This window comes from Falco rusticolus, chromosome 13 (assembly GCF_015220075.1).
Source record: "Falco rusticolus isolate bFalRus1 chromosome 13, bFalRus1.pri, whole genome shotgun sequence".
Taxonomy (NCBI): Eukaryota; Metazoa; Chordata; class Aves; order Falconiformes; family Falconidae; genus Falco; species Falco rusticolus.
The window spans coordinates 19721856-19746744 of record NC_051199.1 but is presented as its reverse complement, the minus strand read 5'-3'; the positions used below and the strand labels follow the sequence as shown (position 1 = coordinate 19746744).

General features: G+C 52.6%; 1 protein-coding gene across 4 annotated transcripts in view; it reads right to left on the bottom strand.

Annotated features, from left to right (window-relative positions):
* Nucleotides 1-22357, bottom strand: part of DVL3 (dishevelled segment polarity protein 3) — a 35677-nt gene extending 13320 nt beyond the window's left edge. For all 4 annotated transcript variants that reach the window (XM_037407183.1, XM_037407185.1, XM_037407184.1 and 1 more), the window contains exon 1: nt 22110-22357. In XM_037407183.1, coding sequence (XP_037263080.1) covers nt 22110-22276 — 167 coding nt within the window. In that variant the 5' untranslated portion in view covers nt 22277-22357. The remainder of the gene's footprint in view (nt 1-22109) is intronic.
* Nucleotides 22358-24889: the final 2532 nt, after the last annotated feature.

The following is a 24889-nucleotide window of genomic DNA, read 5'->3' as shown; positions in this document are numbered from 1 at the left end:
TCAGTGCCACATCTATTTGTCTTTTACATACCTCCAGGGATGGTGATTCTACCACCTCCCTGGGCAGCCTGCTCCAATGCTTGACAACTCTTTTGGTGAAGAAATTTTTCCAAATATCCAATCTAAACCTCCCCAGCACAACTTGAGGCTGTCTCCTCTTGTCCTATCGCTTGTTACTTGGGAGAAGAGATCAACAACCACCTCACTACAACCTCCCTTCAGGTAGTTGTAGAGAGCGATAAGGTCTCCCCTGAGCCTCCTTTTCCCCAGGCTAAACCACCCCAGTTCCTCAGCTGCTCCTTGTAACACTTGTGCTCTAGACCTCCACCAGCTCCGTTGCCCTTTGGACACGCTCCAGCACCTCAGTGTCCTTCTTGTCATGAGGGGCCCAAAACTGAACACAGGGTTCAAGGTGCAGCCCCACCAGTGCCCAGTACAGGGGGACGGTCACTGCCCTGGTCCTGCTGGCCACACTGTTTCTGATACAAGCCGGGACGCTGTTGGCCTCCTTGGCCACCTGGGCACACTGCTGGCTCACGTTCAGCCGGCTGTTGACCAGCACCCCCAGGTCCTTTCCCACCAGGCAGCTTCCCAGCCACTCTGCCCCCAGCCCGCAGCGCTGCGTGGGGTTGGTGTGACCCAAGCACAGGACCTGACACCTCACACAGGTGGCCTTGGCCCATCGATCCAGCCTGTCCAGACCCCTCTGCAGAGCCTTCCTGCCCTGCAGCAGATCAACACTCCCACCCAGCCTGGTGTCGTCTGCAACCTTACTGAGGGTGCACTCGATCCCCTCACCCAGATCGCCGATAAAGATATTAAACAGAACTGGCCCCAGTACTGAGCCCTGGAGAACTCCACCTGTGACCAGCCACCAACTGGATGTAACACCATTCACCATCACTCTCTGGGCTCGGCCATCCAGCCAGTTTTTTACCCAGCAGAAAGTACACCCGTCCGAGCCACGAGCAGCCAGTTCCTCCAGGAGAATGCTGTGGGAAATGGTGTCAAAGGCTCTACTGAAGTCCAGGAAGACAACATCCACAGCCCTCCCCTCATCCACTAAGCAGGTCACCTTGCCGCAGAAGGAGATCAGGTTAGTCAAGCAGGACCTGCCCTTCATAAACCTGTGGTGACTGGGTCTGACCACCTGGCTGTCCTGTACATGCCACATGACAGCACTCACGATGATCTGCTCCATAACCTTCCCCAGCACCGAGGTCAGACTGACAGGCCTGTAGCTCTCCAGATCCTCCTTCCAGCCCTTCTTGCAGACGGACACCACATTTGCCAATTTCTAGTCAACTGGGACCTCCCCAGTGAGCCAGCACTGCTGATAAATGATGGAGACTGGCTCAGTGGGCACTTCCACCAGCACCCTTAGGTGGATCCCACCCAGCCCCATAGACTGGCGTGCATCTAAGTGGTGTAGCAGGTCAGTGGCCACTTCCCCTTGCATTATGGGGGCTTCATTCTGCTCCCTGTACTCGTCTCCCAGCTCAGGGGCCTGGGTACCTGGGGAACAACTGGTCTTACTGTTAAAGACTGAGGCAAAGGTGGCATTAACTCAGCCTTTGACACTGTTTCCCCCCAGCATCCACTAAAGGATGGAGATTCTCCTTAGCTCTCCTTTTGTTGCTAGTGTAATTATAGAAATATTTTTTATTGTTTTTATGGCAGTAGCCAGATTAAGTTCTAGTTGGGCTTTGGCCTCTTCTGATTTTCTCCCTGCACAACCTCACGACACCTTCTAGTCCTCCTGAGTTGCCTGCCCTTCTTCCAGAGGTCATAAACTCTCCTATTTTCCCCTGAGTTCCAGCCAAAGCTCTCTGTTCAGCCAGGACCATCTTCTCCCCTGCTGGCTCGTCTTTCGGCACACGGGCACGGCCTGCTCCTGTGCCTTTAAGATTTCCTTCTTGAAGAACGTCCAGCCTTCCAGGACTCCTCTGCCCTCCAGGACTGTCTCCCAAGGGGCTCTGTCAAACAGCCTCCTAAACTGGCCAAAGTCTGCATTCCAGACGTCCAAGGTAGCAGTTGTGCTGATCCCACTCCTTCCTTCTCCAGGAACTGGGAACTGTACGATTTTGTGACCACTACACCCAAGACGGCCTCCAACCACCACATCACCCCCAAGTCCTTCTCTGTTCACAAACAACAGAGCCAGTGGGCACCTTCCCTAGCCGGCTCCCTCACCGGCTGGGTCAGGAAGTTCTTCCACACACTCCAGGAACCTCCTGGACTGTTTCCTCCCTGCTGTGTTGTGTTTCCAGCAGACATTTCCACCAGTTCACTTATTTCTAAAGAAATACATAACTTGAACTTCTTTATAATGGTCTGAAAGAATCACAACCTATGCCAGAGATTTCTAACAGATGAAAGTGAAATACATCAAACATGTTGCCTCCCAAATGTTACTGTTGCTTTTTAATTAGGTACATAATATTTCAACATCACTTCAAGCTTTATAGTTCTGCCACAATGTCATGTTCCCGCATTACACAAACAGCCACGTTATTATCAGTTTTCACAGTGGAGGGAGCCACTGATAATTTTTTTCCCCCAACAGTAAAAAAAAATCAGTTTTCTTTGGAGGGAAAATTTATTCTTTCTACTTTAAATGTCACTGGGCATTGAGTCTGCAATCAAAACAACTTGTAAATTCACCAGATTCAATTAATAACATCTTTTGATAAATCAAATTTAATGGCAAAATGGGCTTTAACAAGCTCATTTTCTTTTCTATCCAATGACAATGTTTTAACCACTCTCATTTAACACAAAGACATCTTACAAGTAGTTCATGCTATTAATTTCCCCTTCCAGGCTATATCTAAGATAGTTTGACACATATTGTGCTTTAAAAAAAAAAAAAAAAAAGTAGTAACAAAACAGTGAATAATTTATGTTTGAAGAGAAAAAGAATCCAACAGAAAAAGAATAAAAGAACAAATATGAGAACAAGGAAAACTATGCATTAAAAAAGTAGCAGCTTATAAGTAACTAACAGAGTACACAGAGGTGGGATCCCGCCAACAGCTCTGAAGGGTCCCCAAGCCAGTCCCCAACTCACGGAGAATTGAAGAGGATGCAAGCGTGGGATGTGGAGCTGTGACCCATTACTCCAGACTGCCAAGCAGCCCAGGCACTGCCATCCAGCTGCAGCACGCTGGGGTTTGGAGAAATAGGTACTCTGTGCTCCCAGCTGTGCTCCTTGGTGTGCCAACAGCTGCCCAAACTCACTGAAAACAGCACAGCAAGGCTCACCAACACTTGCCAGGCATCAGCAAAAGGCAAATGAACAGTGCTGGAAGACCAAAACCCGGAGAGCAGGCTCACTCCACCCTGCTGGCTGTGCTGGTTGCTCCAGTGACGCGCAGCCTCAGCAAAGGGCTGTCCCACAGGGTGAAAGGCAGCACATTGCCGCGTCTTTGCTGGCAGCTGGCACTCACAATCCCTGCCCAAACTGGAGAGCCAGCAAAGGGACTGGACAAACGCTTCCCATCTCCAGAAGGCACAGATGAGGAGGTCATGGTTTGAGCAGTCTAATCCACTCCCAAGATGTGCGTTAATTCCTCTTGCACAGATGGAGAAGCAGAAAAAAAGCAGGAAAGGAGCAGTGAGGATGGATTAAAACCCTGCTGGCTTAATGCTTCTTCAGCATGCCCTGTGCCAGCCTCTGCCCAAAGTCCCTGCTAACCAAGGTGAGTGTCAAACACAGACAGTCCCCCTAGGACCTGTCCCCTTTGGTGCCCATGTCAACCCTTTCCAATGCAGGCAAGTTGTCTCCTCGCTTCCAAGCACACGCACACACACACACGCACCCTGGCCTGGCTGCACTAGCATCCATTCATACTGTCGCCAGCAGCCTGGACTTCATCCAATTCCTAGAGAGAACTTCAGGCAGAGCCAATTTTCAGTGCTGCATGCTGCCTGCTCAGGGACACAGAGCCCTGCCTGTGGGTGAAAGGACAGGGTGATATATTTGCAGGGTCACGGTGACCAACCGCCAAGCCCAAATGAACTATTCCACTTTCAGTGGGGACAGAGAAAACCAACCCACAAGACCCCCTTGCCCACCCTCAACTGCAATGCTCGATGGAGAACAAGCCCCGTCTGTCCTGAGAGCTGGTCCCTCGTCACCCCATTACCCCACTGCTGCCCCAGACATCCCAGGGGTCAGCTCCACCCTGGAGCAGTTTTCTCCCTCCTTCCCCAGCCACTGCATGATTTATCACTATTTATCACCCAGCTGTCAGAGCACAATGGATTATATATTTAGACTCTACAGAGCAAAACCTGATAGCGCTGGAGTTGGACACAAGCCGAGCAGGAATCTCTCTGTGGTCCTGCTCGTGTCTGTCACTCCCTGCGCCGTCCCAGCCCTCTGTGCCCTGCATTCCTCGCCAGCCTCAGCCCTGGGCTGCAGCCTTCCTCCCCCCACCTCTCACCACTCTCTTCAAGCCACACTTCTCACAGGAACAGGCCCGCAGGTTGAGGCAGAAGCCACCAAGCGAGCAGCCTCTGGGGGAGCTGTGAGCAGTGCCACGTCTCCCCTCCACGGCTGCACGGGAGGCGGCCATGAGATGGAACTGCCCGGTGGCTGTGCTGGGAGGGAAAAGCATCCCGTGAACGTGCTGGGAAGAGCCCCCAGCTGACGGGGCCTGAGCCCAGGAATCCCGAAAGAGCAGGCCAGGAGCTCAGGATCTCTCAAAGCCTTTCCTTTTGGCTGGAGCCAGCGCAGCCCAGGGAAAACATCTGCCCGAGGCTGATTTCAAAGGGACTGCTTTTAGTTTAGCGTCCATCAGGGCAGCTCGGTTTCAGGTTTTCCCATATTTCAAGTCCTGCTGGGGGCTGGGCACAACACAGCTGAGAACGGTGGCCAGGAAAAACCCCTTCCATGGAGCGGCAGGCTGAGCTCGCCCGGGCAAGCGTGGGTCCGGGCCCTCGGTGCCACCGCTCCGCACGGAGCATCACCCAGCACACCGGCCGCTCGCCGGCCCCGGGGCCAGCAGACGTGCCGAGGCCGAGCTCCCCGGCACTCATCTGCCTTGAATTTTCCAACAAAGAGACCTGCGGGAGGGAGGAAGGAGGGAGGGTTACAGGGGAGGCAAGCCGAGTGGGCGGATGATTCAACCGCCATCCCCAGCGACACGGGGGAGGGGACAAGGCTCTGGCTGCCGCAGGAGCCCGGCTGGAGTGTGCAGAGGGGGCTGCCAGGGCTGACACAAGCAGCACATCTGCTCCCATGCAGCTGGGGGAGGGGACGGGGCAGCCCCGACAGCGGGGAGGGAAGCGGAGAAAACCCAGCGCCAACCCTGGCTCCATCCCTACCCTCCCACCAGCTTCTCTGGAAAAGCCAGCAGACCCTCTCCCCATGGCCTGGGAAGATGCCACGCTCCCAGCTTCCCTCCCGTCCACTCCCCACCAGCGGGAGCGGCTGGCAGCCTGGAACAAGGATGCAAGAGGCAGGCGAGGGGCAGGCGGGCAGACGCTGCCTTCTCCAGGGAGCCCCAGCCTGGCTCAGGAAATTAAGAGGGTATTTTGTATCACAGAGTCATGTCCCAGGAATGAAGGGAAGGTGGGGAACAAGAGAGGGTGCACAGGAGAGAAAGGAGGCCATAAAACCCCAGCCTCGAAGCCGGCTGCGCCGTGTCGGAGACCCCCGGCTGCGCAGGCGTTACCAGCGCAGCTGCTGTGCTCCCAGCCTCCCCCTCTCCCCTCGGTGGCCTCCAGCCCGGCCAAGGCTGCGGATACAAGGGAGTTTCTAGCTTCGGCCAGCTCTGGTCTCTCCCGAGCAGGACCTGCTCACCACAGCGAGGCCCCAGCGAAGAACTTGGATGGAATAACGCAATCCCAGCGAAAGAAGAAATCCAAGAGGCATCGACAGAAGCGCCAGCAGGAGGATTTGAACCTCAGATTTGGATGCAGGCTGGAGCTCAGCAGCGATCGCTGCTTGTCTCTGGTGGTCCCGTCCCTCAACTTGTCCATCCAAGGGCTCACAACGGGGAGGATACTTGGAGAGGATCGACCACGGGACATGGCAGTGATCTGAAAAGCTGAATCTGGTGTTTGGGGTGGGGGGGAAGTACCAAGGGAGGTGAGGGAAGGGGACCCCCTCAAGCATGTTAGACAGCTCAGTGGCCAGAATGAAAAGGAGTTTGTTACTAGGGAGGTGCCAAGATTGGGAAGAACACTGAACAGTGACAATTTCACGCTAAAAAGATGTAAAGCTAATGAAAACCAGTAAGATCTTTTCCTTTGTTTAGTCTGATTATTAAGAAGAACGAACTTTACACAACAGAGACGTTTTTTCCAACATTGCAAAGCCCAGAAAATCAACATTAAACTTAATCTTCTACTACAATCTCCCAAAAGTGCAGATTAGGTAGGTCACTCCTCTGAGCTTAACAGCCCCCATAAGAAGAAAAAAAGAAAACAAAAAAACCATCAGGAGACGTTTCTACCCAATAGCACAAGCTTCAGGGATTTACACACCAGAAATGTGATCTCATTTTCACCATCTATAGTACACACCCCTTAGGGCAGAGATGTCTTGTCTCCAAATTAATAATTGCTGCATAGCAAAAGGAAGCACCTCCATGTGTTACTATCCAAATGTGAGCATCTCCCAGCTCTAGAGCAATATCCTCCCCTCTTCTGCAAGATCAAATGCTGGGGCTGCAGGGATGAGCTCTGCAGTCATTTCACCAGAAGACAAAACCGGACACAGCAATTGTCCAACAAAGCTGAGATTTCAGATGGGAAACAGTCGCCTGTTACGACTAAGCCCAGACATGACACGTGTGCTTCCCATGGGGATATAATCCCCTCAAGGGCTACAAGGCCCAACCAAAGAATACACACGCCAACACCACACGTGTATTGGCGAGACCTTGGGCTTTGGAGGCAAAAAGCACGCATCAAACAGGATGAGAGGATTTGAGTTGTCTGTGTCCATAAGCCAGGGCATTCTTTGCGTCTTCTTCACTTTATTTTTACCCCCTGCGCGAGGAGGAGCAGTACACAGGATACAAATTGCATGGTGCACCGGGGTGAAAAGGGCTCTCGGAGCGTAAACAGAGACCATCACTCTCGCATTTAATGTCCCTCCCAAGCCCCCACACAGGGCTCCACTGCTCCTCTAATGCTGTAGCACAGGGTAAGAAGAGACACACAGACTTGTAGGTGGCTTTGTTCAGACCCTCCTGCCCAGAAGAGCTGCTGTGCTCCTGTCTGTCCCCACATGCTGTGTGAACATGAGCTCCCTTGCAGCACTGTCTTTACCTGGGGTGCTTTAAGAATCAAGAAGTACAAACCAGCTGTCCTGCTAACAAAATGATAACACAGCTCTGCATTTGAGCATGAAAGGCCACCTCCGTTCTCCTAACAAATCAAGGGAGCTTTACTAGGGTTCCTCGGGGAGCAGGTCACGCCATTTCAAGCTACTACCCACTCTCCTCAGAAGCAGGGACACTGCGCCCATGAGTGAAACCACAGCAAGAGTCTCCTTTATTTTTAGGCTGTAATCTCTACAGCCTCGCTCAACCATGCTCACCACTACTGCCCCACAGCCTCCGCACGTTCCCCCCACTGTCACTCAGGCAGGGGCCAAACAGACATCTAAGATGGCACCTGTTTTCCACAGCAACCCCTCATCAACACACTTGAAATCACTCCACTGGACACACACCAGGACAACCACAACACCCCTGTCCAGGAGATGCTTGGCTCCAGCTGGACCTGCACTCAGTCCTACCGGCATCACTGGGTGGCAGATGACACAGGACAGACCTCCTGTTCATCTAGCCCAAAGACTGGAAAAGGAATGGCATTTAGGAACGAGCTACCCGACCTCACAGGCCTGCCCGGGAGCAGCACTTATCAAAGCAAAGCTACAGACTTTGATTTCGAAGTGAGCCCAAGAGCCCAGGCGGCCCCTCCTGCCTTGATCTCCGAGTGACCATCTGGCTGCAGCACTGCTCTGCAAACAAGCCCAACAGGCCTGGCCTCCGACCCGCCCTGCCCAAGCGATGCTTCCAACCCCCAGAAGGACATTTAGAGACATCATCAAAGCAAGCATTCTCCAGGCCCCCAAAGGTTCAGTGACACTTTCAGGCTCTTTGAATTGGAAATCAGGACAAACGGGAACTCCCAGCAGAAGCCCAGCCAGGCTCTTCACCCTGGTAGATCAGTTTCAGCTCCTCAACAACCCTAAGAGCTTGCACAGCCCAATGCAAGGATACAAGACAAGTGCAAGGGCTCATTGTGAGAAACAAAGATTTGAGGTTACATGTCTGCAGAAAAGACCTTCAGAGGAACAGAGGTAAATCCACAGACAGAACAGTGACCAAAAGCTGGGCTTGAATTCAAGGTGGGTTAGGAAACAGGCCCAAGGAAGTCCCTGCCAAACAGAGAAATGTGTATGAGACAAGGTAAAATCCCTGATGCTGTTGCTATGGTTCACATGAATGTTCAGAGACAGCAAGCAAACCAGAGGAGGCTTGTTCTGTTGTGACACTTGGCTCCATCTGGACATGGCCGGCAGGAAAAGCCCACAATGCAGAGCTGCAACACAGCAGCACCCGCTGACACAGAGAAGGGAACTGTACAGAAAGGTGGAAAAAGGGCTTACCCAGCTACTGCTAGCAGCAAAACACAAAGGGCACACCACCACCTTACCAAGAAGCTTATGGATAGGTGCCAGGGAACTCCTTGCAGCTCCACAGAAGTCATTCAGCCCTTTCTAGGCTGGCTAGAAAAGCAACAGCCCCTCTTGCAATGCCTAGGGACTTCACACTGATTAAGACAACAGCAAGGAGCTGTAAAGGGCTCCAAAGGGTGTTGAGGGTATGGTGTGGTGTTAGCACATATACAACAGCCAAGAGAGAGGGCCGTGATGTCCGTGAAGGCTCTGCATGCACCGCGAGGAAGGCAGGACCAGGCCTTCCTTTTCTGGCCCTCAGCTGAGGGACGCCAAGTCAGTTCTGCTTTTTAACAGCAAACGAGGCTCCTGCCAAGAAAGCGCTGCTGCTGTGGAATGTGCTGGGCCAGCAGTACAGCTCATTCCTGGAAAAGCATCAACTCAGCAGGAGAGCAAGGAGAGGAGAAGAGGGGGAAAACGGGAAGAGGGGGAGGGTGGGAAACAAAAGTCTGAAAGCTTGGACTTCCACACCTGGACAAGCAGGGAGCTGCCACAGAGCAGTCTGCTCGCCAGCACCCCCTTATCCCAGGCTCCCAGCACAGCAGCCCTGCCCAGCACCAGCTCCCTGCTCTCAGCACCTTTCTGCTGCCCAGCCACCACCAGAGCAGGTCTGGGAAGGCACAGACTGAGGCACATGTCTGTGGGGAGGAGAAGTGAGGCTCGCTTCCCCCGCCTTGTTAACAATTAATTTGTATTTAATGACAGATCTTCACCAGGAGATGACAAAGCAGCTTCCACACGTCCTGCCCTCAAGACACTGACCAGCTCACATTACTCTCTCCTAGCACAAACAACTTTGCAAAAGTCCCCCAACTAAACCAGCCCAACCTCCTACATGGTGGGAAGGGGCCTTGAAGCGTAACAAGCTGTAGATGACTGCACCTACTTTTCACATCCAGCTGGGCTACCATCAACACCACCTCTCCTAACTGTGTCTATAAGACATAGAGAGAACTTCTATAAAACCAACAGGGAGTTAATAAAGCTCAAAACTAAGTTCCACCACAAAACATTTGCCAAAGACAATGAGAAGGACTCATGCAAAGAGCAGCCTTTCAGAGTCACAACAGCTGCATGGTGGCAAAGAAAGAACTTTGTCCCCGATCCCAGGCTATTGCAGCACTCTGAAAAAGGACAAACGACGACGCTACGTCCCTCTGGTTCTAAACTGCAGGAGGTAGGAGACAGCATGAGGAATCCAAATGCTCAAAAGAACCATTTCCGACCATTGCTAGGACAGGGATACATGCTCTTTTTCTTCCTCACCTTTGGGCCCTGGCTAATTTTTGGAACAACCTGAAATATTCACTTCACTCTCAGGAAATTGTCAGCAAGCCAGGAAGACCTTAGAGAAAACCAATGGTTTAAACAATCAGCTCCTAGATACATCTACTAGTAGACAAAACCAAAGGTAGAGGAAGGCTAGCTGTTTCACCTGGTCTCCTGCTTTTGATGGCGTCAGTGCAGGGGACGGTACAAGAAATTCCCTGTACAGAGAGACAGCAAACAGCATGTTTTAGTAGCCTTTTATATACTTCATTAATTTCAGCTAATAGCAGTCATCTTCACCAAACTTCTTTCAAGACGCAGGGCCAAGCCCTCGAACAATACAATGAGCAATCTCCTACAAAGCACCCTTTACTAGGCCAGCCAAGCTTCCTCTTCAGCCAGCACCCAGCAAACAAGCTAATACTGTTCAACTGCTGAAAGAAAGAGACAAGAAAGATGCTCCAGTCCTAACCAAACCAAGCATGTGCTGGCACACAAGTCACGCAACTAGAGGTCCAGAAAGCAGATGAGAGCCATAAAGCAGGAGCCAATCAATTACTGTAAAAGGAATGTGATTAGCCAAGAAGCAGGGGAAATGTGAGCTGTTCCCATCCTGCTGCTGGTTTACTCTCAGCAATGAAAATACTAGTTTTCCCTTCCTTTATGAAAGCCATGGTCCATGGGACCCCTTCCTGACACTGGATGGATGTTCCACCGGACAAAGCAATATCTAGGCAGTCAGGAGACCATCACCTGCCTAGGACTCCTCCAAAGGAGTGTCAGAGATTTACTGAAATGGGGCACAAGCCATGGTCTTGATCTGGAAGGAAGCTGTCTTCCACAAGCAGCCAGGTTTTTCTGTTTCAGCAGCCTGGCTGTAAGTGATGACTGGCATTAGTCCATAGTCTGTGTGAAGTGCCATGTACAGAACTTGCTGGGACTCACCTTTACACCAGGAATCAGCAGCCTTTTCAACAAGAGGGTAAGCCTCCCCACAGTTTAGAAGAGGACAGTGGCTTTGGATCACTGCAGCACTATACCCGACCTCTGCAGGACCAAGTCCAACTCAGAGCTGCTGCTTCTCTTTGACACTCTGAACTCCTGGGCCTGACCCTGTTCATACCATTCAAAACCTTCCCACCTGCCATTTCTGACAACTGCACCAAAGGCTGGATAACAGTCAGTGACCTCCAGAAGTCACCATCACACGGGATATGAAACGTTCCTCTTGCGGAGGGTCTCAAAGCCACAGCTACCAACTCCCAGGTCTTTCAACTATGGAGAGGTGCAGTGGAAGACAGCACAACCTATCTGCAGCCTATAAATATCCCATGAGCTTGGCAACTGTGTGGAACTACTCACTCTACACATTAACTATTCTGAATGGGAGCCCAGAAAGGCTCATCACAAGTTACTACTGCAACAGGGCCACTTCCTGCGTCTGTGGATCTGCTGATATGTTACAAGACCCTGATTTTGAGCTTCCTAATTATCTGTGATACTGACATCAAATTCCTGCAAAGCACCTTTTCTTTAGTTACACGTAAAGTCACCACAGGCACTTAGTGACAGCACCACATGTTGACTGACCAGGAGCTCACCTGGTCCCTACGGATAACATGGACAGACAGTCCCCACCTCAAGTATACACACCTCTACATGGGAAAGCATGTATACCATGTAGCTTCCTATCAGAGCACAGGTCCCAAATTCTCCAAAAGTAACATCATACGAAGGCACCAAAAGATTTTTCCAGTGGTGTCCCACATTGTAGTATCAGCACAGAAAAAAAAAAAAAGAAAAAAAAAAAGAAAAAAAAAAAGAGACTGATGCAGTGGGCTCCCATGCTTCTGCACTGGGGATCCAGAAGCATGGACACGTGCTGCACGAGGCTGACCCAACTCAGATGCATTAGACTCAACATGCACACGCTGTATAGATGTCACATACCTCTGCATTCATTAAGTCAGAGCTGCCCCAAGGAAACCCAGGCAGAGCACACTCTACTAAGCTGAAGCAGATGCTGCCACCCTGCAAGTCCTCTGCCACTTCCAGGATGCCTGGGCAGGGAATAGAAGTTTTCCCCAACTAACCCACTTTCTGGTCCCAGCTGACACAAAACATTTTCACTCTGGAAGAAAAATCCATCCCACAGGAACCCCTTCAGGACCTAAAGGTGCATTTACTAGCTCTGGATCGAAGGCAACTGGGAGGTCTGCCATAAGGGACTCAGCTGTGCTGCTAGACCCATGAAGAAAATCCACTCTCCTGAGAGCTACAAAAGCCAGTGAGAAAAAATTCAGATGAACACAGTGCAATGGCAAGACTCTCTACATTAAGGCCCTGTATGGGCTCCCAGTATAGCACAGCTTCAGCTGGGCCCACAGGCAAGTCTCCCTGTGAAAGGCACTAAAATACTGGTTGAGCTAGGCAGGGCTGAATGAACTGGGACAGCTTGTTAGCTGTATGCAAACACAAGTACAGAGTTTGCATATCCATCACAGCTTCTGGAAAAAAGCTTCAATTTGAGAAGCTGCTGCGCCCTGGGGCCAACCAGCTAACAGCCACCAGCACAGCAGCAGCCTTCTCCGAGCCCCTGCCCTGCTGATCACAAAGCCACGTTTGTCACCGTGCTCCTGACACTGGTCTGGTTGTCAACAACGGCGGCATTGCACATTGCAGTGTACAGGGGACAACCTATTTGCTCACAGATGGTGAGACACAAAAGGACCATGAATCTCAAGCTGGTCAGTGCAATGGGGAGGGAAAAAGCTGAAGCCCAGCGAGTGGGCAGGCTAACGTGCTAGCACCAGCTTCCCTGCTATGCTACTCCATGCAGAGCCAGAGCTCCCAAAACACAGAACCCTCTGGCAGACCCTCAGTGTCCTCAGAACCAGCCTGTACATGGCAGGAGCTGCCAGCCATCAGAAAACAAGGACAACCCCACAGCCTCTGTTACCCAGACCCTGAATTCCCAGAGACAGCTGCCAGTGATCAGAGCGGCCACGTAGCAAATAAATTCCTCTCCAAACCCTAGGGGCAGGTCAAAAACCAGCAGAGAAAAGACCTTCCCACACAGCAGCCAGTGCCAGCTCTCCCAGAAACAGATCTCTGCTCCAAGTCATGTGAAGAAGCCTTCCCCGCTTCAACTCGCATCTTCAGCCAGGACCAGAACGGACTCCCACTGCAGTGCTTCAGTTACTGCTCACTGTACCTTCTTTACCTCCAGTTCTTGCAAGATAGAAAATTTTAGCCAACAAGACACACTGACAGATGCCCCGGTGAGGGGATAACCAACACAGATGACTTAGTGGAGCAGGTTACTCAAATGCTGCCTCTGCTGCCTTCAATAGCTAGCTGTGACTGGAAAAACAATGCCTCTGCCACATGTCCTTTAATAAATAACTGATACAACAACCACAACAGTCCCAACCCTCCACTGTGATACAGGATTACACGGCACAGGAAGGTCATCACCAGGCATCTCTGCCTGCCAAAGCCTCCAGAGAATCCCAGCCCATTCCTGCATGGGCTCAATATCACTGCTACAGCAGTAACAACACAGCGATAGAAACAAGTGAAACCAAGAGCTTCAGAGGAGGGGCTCACGGAGATACTAATACTTCAGCTCTGCAAGCTAGTGCAGTCCTTGGAGACAGTGTTACTCACAGCCCAAGAGCTCACATACTCTCCTAAGGCCACCACTGCATTACATAGATAAGCACATAGACAAAGCAAAGTCACAGAGATTAGACTAATTCCCAGATTTGTACCTTACTTCAACGCCTTCCAAAAAGCCTTCACAAAAGGATTTGGTCCAAAAATTTCCAACAGCAGCCACCAGCAGGATTAAGTTTTATTTAACTTGCCAGCTGCTGCCTAACAAACCAGCACCACCGAGACAAACAGTAACACAGCCACGTGGTGCCACATCCCCCTTCTGGAAAACCACCATCCATCCAGCACAGGTCAGAAGGGCAGGCTCCGAATAACAAACAAGGGATGGAGAGGGCAGGAAATCAATAGGAAGCACCAAAAACACACAGCCCTGACTGCTGCCTCATCAGATGTGCAGCACGATGCAAAGCTGGTGTGACAACATGAAGGCAATTTCCTGCAGGCACAGTCTCTGCTGTGTTCTGCAAGCCCAGGTCTCCTTCATGGGCTTTTACAGAGATCAAATATCCTAAACAACAACATTGTTGTATCTATTTGGATGTAGTGAAGGGTGGAGGAGTAGCACTCCAATTCCAGCAGATACCCTCAGCTCAGAACAGTTCAGCAACTGCTGTGCAGACATGGAAGAGACTTCCCACCACTTTAAGTACCATGAACTCAAACAGGACTTGAGGAATTTTAACTATGCTCCCTACACCTCTACATATACAGCCTTCAAATCTAGATGGAGGGCCTGATGCACACCCTGAGAGAGGACCAAAGCCAAACACATCTGTGCAGCAGAAAAACTGGAGGGGAAACCAGATTTTCTTTGCTTATTCTCAGAGCGCCCTTCCCTGAGCGTACCGAAAGGCATGGTGGTGGCTAACTACCTCTACCTTCAAGAGTCCAGGCCACAGGGCCGCAGACCCAGATGTGTCTGCCATCTGGGAGACCTGGTAGAGGAGACCAGGAGCATGCTGGAGAAGAGGGACTTACTAAAGGCTCAGCACTCCAAGCACACGGGCCTTGGGCTCATGGGCCATCTACCTCTGTCCCTGCCAGCCAGCCCCTTCTTTCTCAGAGTCCATTATAAAACACTGCCTTCCCAGCTGCCCATCCTGCTCTCACCGTAGCCACGCAGGAAGGAGCATCACTCCTTGCGCCGCCACCCAGAAGATCCCACTCTGGGGGTGAGACTAGGTCCGAGGTTCAGAAATGGCCAAGTTCTAGATGAAACGCGCTGAAATACAACTTCAGCAGGAACCAGAAGACCGAGCAGTGGGGCCACCACCACCATCCCGTAACAACAAACAATCCTCAGGTCACAACTCAGATTATGGTGGTTTATGAGCCACTTTTAACAGTGTTGGGCCTTGACCTCAGAGACTGAACCACGCTGGAGCACAGCTGCATCACAGACAGTCAGGGCGCACAGATTTACTTCACGGCCATTTCTGACACATAGAGGTAGGTTTTTGCTCTGTGCAGGAATTTGGAGGACTGGAGTCCTCCAGATGGTTTCAAAACACAGAACTGTATCAGAACAGCTGCATTCTCATGTAAGGGGAAAGGTTTTTCTTGACCTTTCTTTCTCTTTTTTTCAAAGATGACAAAAGAGGCTTAAAATTAAGAAACATTCCCATCAAAAACGTAATTGAAAACAATACCTCTCCAAGAAAAATGCTGGCTTCAACATAACACCATATTTTGGGAGAAAATACATTTAGTAAAAAAAAAAAAAAAATTCTGACCAGCTCTAGCTGCAAACAACTTCAATAGCTGTTTTAAAGCTTCATTGTTTGCATAGTACAGACAAGGCCTTAGGGAAATTGGTCTGCAGCCCGATTTGGCTAACTTGGCTTTCTGAACACCACCCCTGGGCAAAGAAACCAGGCTATGACTGCCATCCAATGTGGCCTTTGGAGCACAGCTCCAACCACAACAGAGAAAGCCGGACACCTACGGAGTCAGTAATAGCTGGGTCTAAACAGCAGGACACACACTGCCTGGCGCAGACAATACAAACCAGGGAAGGAGCAAATACCACCAACCTCTCCATCTGCACCCCAGCCCTGGCACCGCTGTGCCCCCCGCACCACCACCACCGCCACAACGGTTGAAAACAGCCTCCAGCAGCCGCTACAGCCAGGACCAGCTCCAGTGCGGATGGGCCACCCCCCAGCATGGGCAGCATTACAGGAACTTCCCACCACAAGTGCAGACAGTGGTTAGCAGCTCTCTGCCAAATCCTCAGCAGCTCAGGAGACAGAGGCATGGGCTGCAGTAACCTACTTGCAAAATATTCAAAAAATAACCTCCAGTGGACCCTAGCTAATCAGAGCAGCACATCTCATGCGAGCAGACAGGGAACCACACATCCTCTAGAGCAGGGAGCACAACACATGGGGTGCTGAGGCCTCTCACATGTCACAGAAAGGACAGGGACTGGCCAGGAAATGGAGAAAAGCGATGGCTACCTCACAGCAGGGTCAATGCTGTCACTTGGACAGGAGCACCACAAAGGATGTGAGCACACAAGGGAATTTTGTAGGCCCTTTTGCTCACAGACCTCTTGCCAACCTCTCCCTGCACAAAATCCATGCTGACATGGAAGTAATCTCCACGTCAGGGGCACGGGACAGGCAAAGGCACAAGGCAGACAGCAAAGTTTCCAACTAATATTTTTTTTAAAAAGTTCCAAAAATCAAAATAAAACAACTCCCCCAACTCGTGCTACAAAGAGCTGGCATGAAAAGCAGAGGCACCATGCCAGCGGCTCACCACTGCTCAGGGACTGACACTGCTTATTAAGTTTAGAATCCCTTCCCCGGCTCCAAACACTTTCAGCCAGAAGGACAGTCACTGCTGGCATCACTTTCAAAAAGACCCTGCAATAAAAATAAATCACTCAGCCTTTCAGTGAGCGTCAACGCATTTCCCCATGCACATGTGCAGGAGATGAGGTCGCCAAATACCAACGGCATCTGACCCCTGCACTGGGAATTCCAGCAGCACCCGTTTTGTTCTGCCTCCAGAGTGTTGCCCTAATCACTGCCTCATACCCGGCTTTGGAGAGCAGGTGATAATTAAGCAGGTTTGGATTAGATACTGGGCTAGTGATTAATAATACCGATTTTCATTTGACAGCTGAGACCTAGGAATCACTCACCACAGCTCTGAAGTTAAAACCGGCATTGAGACCTGCGAGAGGGAGAAACCAGCAGCAGCGGGAGGAGCAGCACCCCACCACGAATTGCTGGTGTCCTCCCAGCAATGCAGAACAAGTAGGTGAGATGGAGAGGGAGGGATGGTCCCCTTGCAGGAGAAGCAGGCCTTTCTGCTCTCCAGCCTGGAAAAGGAGAGGTGGCCAGGTGAAGTGGAGATATGCAAAATGATCACCCAAGTGCTTTCTCCACATGCAGATGAAATTCAAACGTTCAGGGATTCCAGAAGGCATGGAAAGATGAGATAGAACTTCAAGCCAGGTGCTGAGGACTTACCTGGATGCACAAACTGCACTCCTTTAACAGAAACTGCTTTGAAAAGTTTAATCTAAACTTTAGCACACCCCTATGGGAACACCTTTCGATTGACAGAAAATGAGCAGCATCAATTACAAGCAAGAAACGAGCCAAAAGAAACTACATTTCAATTGATGTAAGAATATCTTCAGAGTTGTACCAGTCACCTGGCCAGATGAAAAGTCAAACCTGTAGTGCAGCTGGGGCGAACACGCACACAACCAGCTGGCGAGAAGATCCCTGCTGCCCAGAGACAGGTATGCTTCTCACGATGGACTTGGGCAGGAGGCAACACTTTACACATCACTGAAGCCCGCATCCCAGCATACTACAGACTACCACAGACCATCAGCACAGTTGTTCCCTTCCCAACAACACAGGTACCCAGGAGAATTTACAATACTGTTCTTGCAGCACTTTTACAGAACCGAGAGCTCTCCCACAGTAAGATCCACACAAATCTTTGCCCAAGAAACTCACAGTGTCAAGTGGACAAAACAAGGCACAGGAGCACTGGTAGAATTTCTATTTTACAGGAACAAAAAAGACAGAAATGGAAAAGTCTGTTCAAAACCCCATGAAAAACCTGTGGGTGGCTTGATGGAGAACATGGGTCTCGCAAGCAGTCATAGCACTGCACCGATCTATGGTGCTCTCCTGCTGACCAGCACACAGATCTCACCTGTAAAATGCTGAATAAAAAGCCTCAAGCTGTAGAAAAAGAACGCCCTCCTTCTCTGATGAGGGCAAGGTTAGCAGGCTAAGGGTAGTTCCACACTTCACAGTGAGGCACATCCACACAAAGTATCTCAGGTCCAAGAAGAGTGTACCGTATCTATACATTGCCGTATTTCCACCATCAGCCTGCTTTAGCTGCTCCACAGATCTCCAGGCCCTGGGATCAGCAATACACAAAGCTAACAAGGGCACAAATGTCTGCACCCTGCGCCGTGCTCCACACTGCTGGGCTCAGGCTGGATTCTCCATTTGCAGCTGTAGCCCACTACACATCGGGTACACCAGGTGACGAAACCCTGCAGCCTTCCTGCTGCTCACAGCTCCTCTCCCCAGGATCAGGTGCATGAAATCTCATTTCTCCTCCTTCCCACCTAGAGGTGACACCATTCTGGGGTCATCTTAATTTGGGGCTGAGCGCTTTGACTAGGATTAGTTCCCGGCATAACCCGACAACTCCACAGCCACCCAGGGGAGCCTCAGTTCACATTTCCAAGGAGATGTAAACACTGAAGCTGCTCCATCACCACCCTGATTCTCAGAGCAAACAAATATTAACAAGATAAACAAAAGAATGAAAAATCCCACACACCAAGACTGCGGCTGTAATACTGCCTTGGGGATGGGGTGAGCTGAAGGGAATGCCAGGCTGGAGATCCACAGCCTGGAAAGAGAAGGAAAAGGGAGAAACAGATTCAGTCTGGGCAACAGAGGTGAGAGGAAACGCTGGACCATGTCTTGCTGCAGCTGACCCTGGAAGGTGAGATGCCTCTACTCCTGACGAGAGGAAAACTTAGTCTTATGCCACAGGGATCCTGCAAAAGGTCCAGTCACTGACAAAAAGCATGAGCCATCGGGATCTGCAGGTCTCCTCCTCGATCAGCTGGCATAAAAGCCATCCACTGTTAATGGCTCATCTCTTTCATGAAGGGGCTTTACCCTGGGTACTACCTCTGGATACTGCACAAGTGACAAAAACCAGCCCAGCTCTGAAACTGCCAGCACAAAGCAGGCCACCCTCCACGCTGGGCAGAGGGCATCTTGGGGGAAGGGGCCGAGAGGGATACACGTGTGAGAGCGCAATGCCCTTCCTTGGCACACAGCTTCTGAATACAGCCATTGTTAAACTCCTCCTGGTTTTCACTAACTGCCCGAGCATTTACAGTCAAGCAGCTGAGATGGCTCCTGTCCGTCTGTCCCCGTCTCTCCCTGCAGACCAATGGTTTGCTTTCTCCTGGACACCAGCTACCAGGGATCATGAAATATTTTGGTTGGACTCAATGATCTTAAAGGTCTTTTCCGATCTAAACGATTCTGTGATTCTATTTTGAATGGTGCCTGGGGCTGCAGGGCTTCTCGGCGACAAGGCTGCAGCTGGACTGCTCTGGCTGTTCCCCACCATGCTCCAGCTAACCACCAGCACATTCTTCAGCTCTCCGGAAAGGAGCAAAACCAGCTTTCCTGATGGGACATCCATGGTGGCACCGTGAGAGGCTTTCTCTCCTCTGTTCCACACAAGGCCTTGCCACACGCTGGCTCCAACTGCACAACTCATTACACAGGACTTTGCCAAGGAACAGGCTGCCTACACGCAGCCTCCGACCCCCCTCAGCTACACCTTCCCTTCCAGAGAAGTTCACTCTTCCCAGAAGAATCAGCTGAATCAGTCCCAACAAAAATCTCATCCCCGTGCATTTCTGACGCAACTAAACTCGCTGTGTCTTCCTGAGTGATTTTCCCCTCTCCCTGCTAGCATCCACAACAACTCCCTACACTGCTTTATTGCCGAGTTTCATTAATCTACCATCTGCCTCCTCTTGTGGAGCCTTAAAGAAACAGAGGAGGATGAAAAGGCACAGCACAGAACTTTGCTGCCACCAGACCCCTCTTCCCAATGCGAGACGCTGCTATTTATTACTAAACTTTGTTTATAGTTACGCAGACACTCTCCCACCCACATGGCAATGTTTCATTCAAGACAAGTTTGAATTCACTTCAAGAACAACATTTCAAAGGATCCCGAAGCATTTGTTTACAAACAGCATGCACGGAGAATTCGCTTCTCCCACCAATGAACACGGTCCCCTCCGAGACACGGAGAGGCAGCTGTTCCATAGCACCCAACGCTACTCAACAGCTGAGGGACAGGAAATGATCCACAGACAACTGATACTGCCTTGGAAATTTATGGAAAATGAGGGCTGGAGACTTCTTTGCCTGGAGAGAGCGGAGAAGCTTCTGAGGACCAAAGCTCTCCACTTGGTCAGGAGGAATTTAGGGAGGCAAAGCGTCCCAGACTGTGGTCAAAGGAGTGACTCCAAATTTCAAGCCTCATCTGAAAGCTGGCACCTCCCAAGCTAACGGGAACCTGGGCACTGGGATAATTTGGCTGCAGAGGGCAGAGCACCCCCTGCTGAGGCAGCCACACCGATCTCCATCCAAGCCCTGAACAGGCCCAGCCCTGTTCAACGTAGGGTATGAGCCAAGATCACAGCCTAGGGAGGTATTTGGCGCAATAAGATGACACTAGGAAGACTACAAAACTGAAAGCTTTTTACAGTCCCAGCCTCCATACTGTAAACACTTAAATCTTCAAAGGGACAAACAAATCTAGAGGAAGGAGGATCACGCAAATCTTTCAAATACCAAAGTGCCCAGAATGGTAAAGGGTCACACATTACGGAAACCAAAGAAGCTACTTTCCCAGGATGGAAACAGAGATCCTCAAAAAGGCTAGAGGAAATACAGATGTAGGAAGATGCTGGACAAAAACTGAGGACAAAGGGTCCTACAGAGAGCCGGCTTCACAGGGTACTTGCTCCGCAGAGTGGTCACTGACTTTACAAAGGTAGGAGACAGCAAGGGCTCTCCAGAAGACTAGTGCGTACAACTGTCCAAACAAGGGACAGAGTATACCTCCTCACCTCCAAACAGCCACACATGATGGAAGAAACCAAAGGGCATCATCACAAAATAAGTGATGAAAATACCAATGTTGAAAGAGAGCTGCCCTGAAGATGGGATGTGAGGCAGGGCAGCGCCCCTTTTCTATAGAGACCCATCTCAGAGATCGAGCGTGGGACATCTTACATTGAAGATGGAACGTGTACCTCGCACAGCGGGTCTTGCACACACCACTTGCCCAGAGATGGGCAGCATGTGGAGAGCTCTCCCTCCTTCTCCACGGAGGCACAGGAGGAGAAAGCTGGTCCCCTTTACCCATTCTTCCCAAAGATGAGATACGGAGAACAAAGCTGCCAAAATGGATGGTCCTCCCCAAAATGGATGGCGGAAGAACAAAACTGTCCCCAAATCCACTCTCTGGGAACGGCTGATGGAGGAGGCACTACCCCTGCACCCTCTTGGCTGAGGGAACAAGGGGCAGCCCTCCCCGGGCAGGCACAGTGGGAGATGCCTAGGCCCTTTAGATGGAGAATAACAATCCCAAGTAGGATACGTGGGGGGACACCACCCCTATACACCCCCAGGGTGGGCTGCACTGGCAAAGCGCTACCCAAACATCATGAGCACGGGGAGGGGGTGATCCTCAGACGGGGTGATGGTGTCCTCCAGGGTGCCTCTGGCAGACATAAGGGTGCAGCCCTGGAGAAGGTGCCCAGAGAATACCACCAGCTCCCCCACAGAGGAGCGAGCTGGGGGGGGAGGAGGGAGGGGGGGCGGGGCAGCTGCCCCCAGAACTAACGGGAGAAGGGGGGGTGGGGGAAGGGAGGATGGGGGACTGTCCCCAGAGGCAGCACACAGGGACCACCGGCCCCAGAGAAGGTGCACGGGTGGGTATCGCTCCCAGCCCGCCCCCCCAGGTGAAGTAGCTGGGGATGCTCGCGCCCCTGGATGGGGTGCACGCGAGGGTGCCCTCCCCCCGACAGGGGGCAAGGACAGGGGGACAGGATGGGGGGGGCGATGACCATCCCTGCCCCCTTCCAAGGCAAGGCAGTAGGGGTGGCGGGCGGACACGGGTCCCCCTCCCCAGACCGGCACGAGGGGCCGCCGTCCCGAAGGGCACCGCCCGGCCCCGGGGGTCCCAGCCCCCCCGGGCGTGGGGGGGGGGGAGGGGGGCAGCCGGCCCCAGCAGCGTGCGGGGCGGGTGTCCCCAGGAGGCCCGAGCAGCCCCCCCCCCCCCCCCCCCGCGAGCCCGCCCTCCGCGCGTGGGCACGGGGGGCTCCCCCCCGGCGGCGGCGGGCCGGGCCCGGGTCCGCGCTCACCCGAAGTCGTCGTCCATGGACTTGAAGTAGAACTTGTAGTTGGGGCGGTTGAGGAGGCCCTTGAAGTCGCCGAGGGTGACGCGCTCGGCCGGGATCGGCAGCTTCACCAGGTACGGCGTCTCCTGCTCGTCCAGGTGGTAAATGATCTTGGTCTCGGCCGCCGCCATGGCGCCCCTGCCCGGCCGCCAGGCCTCCGCCGCCTCCCCTCCTCCGCCCGCGGCGCGGCCCGCGACCCCCGGCCGCCGCCTCGGCCCCGGTCCCCGCCCGGCCCGGCCCGGCCCCCGCCCCGCCTCGGCCCCGGCCCGGCTGCGGCCCCGCGCGCCCGGTCCCCCCGCGCCCCTTGTTCTCCGGGTCCCAGCGCCGCCCGGCCGCAGAGCGCAGGCTCGGGCTCCGGCGGCTCCGCCCCCGCCCGCCGCCCCGGCTCCGCCGGAACCGGAACCGGCGCCCCGCGGGGGGCCGCGCCGCGCACCCAGCCCGCAGCCGGGAGCCGGCAGCCCGGGACGGGGGCTCAGGGCTCGGCCCAGCCCCGAGCCAGACCCCGCCAGCTCCCGCGCCGGTAGGCGCCCCCCGCAGCTGGAGCCACCCCCGGCGCCATCCGCCCCTCTCCCCCGGCCCACGCGCCCGCCGCCGCCCCCCACCTGGGCGTGCGCCCCCCGGGCCGGCAAAGCCCCGCTGCCCGTGCGCGGGTTCGGATTTTTGCTTTACATCCGCGCCCCCTTATATACAGCCTCGTGCCCGCCGCGCGCCCACAGCCCCCGTCCTCACCGGCACGCACCCCTCCTGGGCTCCCACCCCATTCAGCCTTCATCCCCTCTTGCACCCACTGATGCTGCTTCACACTTTTCATTCCTGTGCCACACGTGCTCCTGGGTCCCACCGCTTCCACTGCTTCTCATGCACGCCCCCCAGGCCTCCCACCTCTGCAGCCCTGGTCCTCTCTCACACACCTTCCAGCCCTCCCCACGCTCCTCGTACTACATGTCCCTTGAGTACAGCTTACAGAACATGAAGCGTATCCTGTTCCACCCTGTCCTCCCGTGTCCAGACTCCTTTGAACTCCCCGTGCTCTGTCTCTGATGACCAGCCCATACAGGGACTCTGCTGCACAAGAGGAGCACATTACCTCCCACCCCAATTCCCCTCCAGCTGTGACTTCCCTCCAAACCCCTTGTCACCATGCAACAACCACCCCCTACACCTGGGCGCTGGGTGCCTTCAAGTTCCCCAGCCTCATTTCCTCACCAAGCAGGCTCCCTCCTCTGCTCTGCATGAGCATCCTCCTTTCCACATACGTGCACAGTTGAAGAGGCCACGGTATGAACTCCAACAGCCCCTTGGCTCTGTGGTTCCTTCCCCATCCTCTCTCTCCCTGGACTCTATCCCTCTCTCGCCTACAGTCACCAGCACTGTGATCCCAGCCCCTAGGACTTGCCTCGGTGCTGCAGCGATCCTGGGCTGACTGGCTTCCCCTCTGGAAACCTTGCCAGCACCCAAGGGGCGCCAAGGAACCATCTCCATCAGCAGTTTCCTGGAGCTGTGGCCGAGAGCAAAGCTGGGGTGGATGGAGCCTGGGCAACACCCACCACCAGGGAGGGCCAGAACCGCCTTGCACTGTCCTGGATTAGAAGGAACAAGTGCAGGGAAGAACCACACCGTGGGCCTGCATGGGGCATGAGAGTAGATCACCAGCCCTCAGCACCAGACTCACCTGCCGTAGGAAGAGGAGCCAGAGAGATCTTCTAGAGAACAGAGCCAAGCTCCTCAGGCACACAGGCATGAGCTAAATAGCCTCCTCATGCATGAAAGAGTCCTGTAGGCGTTGCTAGCAATTATCTGGGCAGCACTGCTAGACTAGGTAAAGAATCTGATATTAAAAAAAAAAAAAATTTCAAGGGAGGACCTCAGGTTAGCAGAAGTTGTAAGAGGCATGAGGCTCTCCCATGTTTCCACACCAGCTCTTGGAAGACTGTCACTTGCTCATGCTTGGAGCTCTGTGGTAAAAGCCAGCATACCTGGAAAGAAGAATCCAGGTCAGGAATGGAAATATTTAGTTTAAGCTTTTTCTTACCGTGCCAATCCTGACAGAGCTAATCTCGAAGTCTTTTTGCAACACCTCCCTGCCCCAAAAGCTGGGCTCCTGTGAAAGAATGAGAAGTCTTCCCCCGAGAGGGCCACTCTCTCGCCCACCTCCCAGCACAGCTGTGGATGCACCTTGGAGCCTGCATTCTATGTACTAGACACCTTTGGGAGCTCAGCACTTCAAAAAATTGCCCTTTTGGTGACAAAGGAGCACATGCAGCCCAGAGGAAGAGTGTCACACACACTCACACCCATGGCGGTAGCAGATGAAGTCTCATTGTTACAGCAGCCTTTTCTTTTAAAGCAGGCCAAGTGATTGAACAGACTCAAATCAATAGATTGATTTAACTTTTCACAGAGGTCTTGGGAAGTACAACTCACTCCTAATGGAGGAACACAGAGCCAAATAAATTAGCAGTAGGGGATTCTGAACAGCCTGTTGGCTTATGTCTACATTTAAAAACTGCAGCATCGATAGCATTGCTTCTCCTTACAGAGTACACAGGCTCCAGGCATTTTAGTGCATCTTGAAACAGCCCGAAGCAGAAGTGGATGTACTTGAGTTCCATCGCTTACACCTTTAAGTAGCACAAAACTACTATCTTTTTCTAAAAGGCACGCTATTGTTAACTGAAGTTCTGGGTTTGATGGAGGAACACCAGGTGCCATTCATCCACCCACCCATCCATGTCAGATGGAAA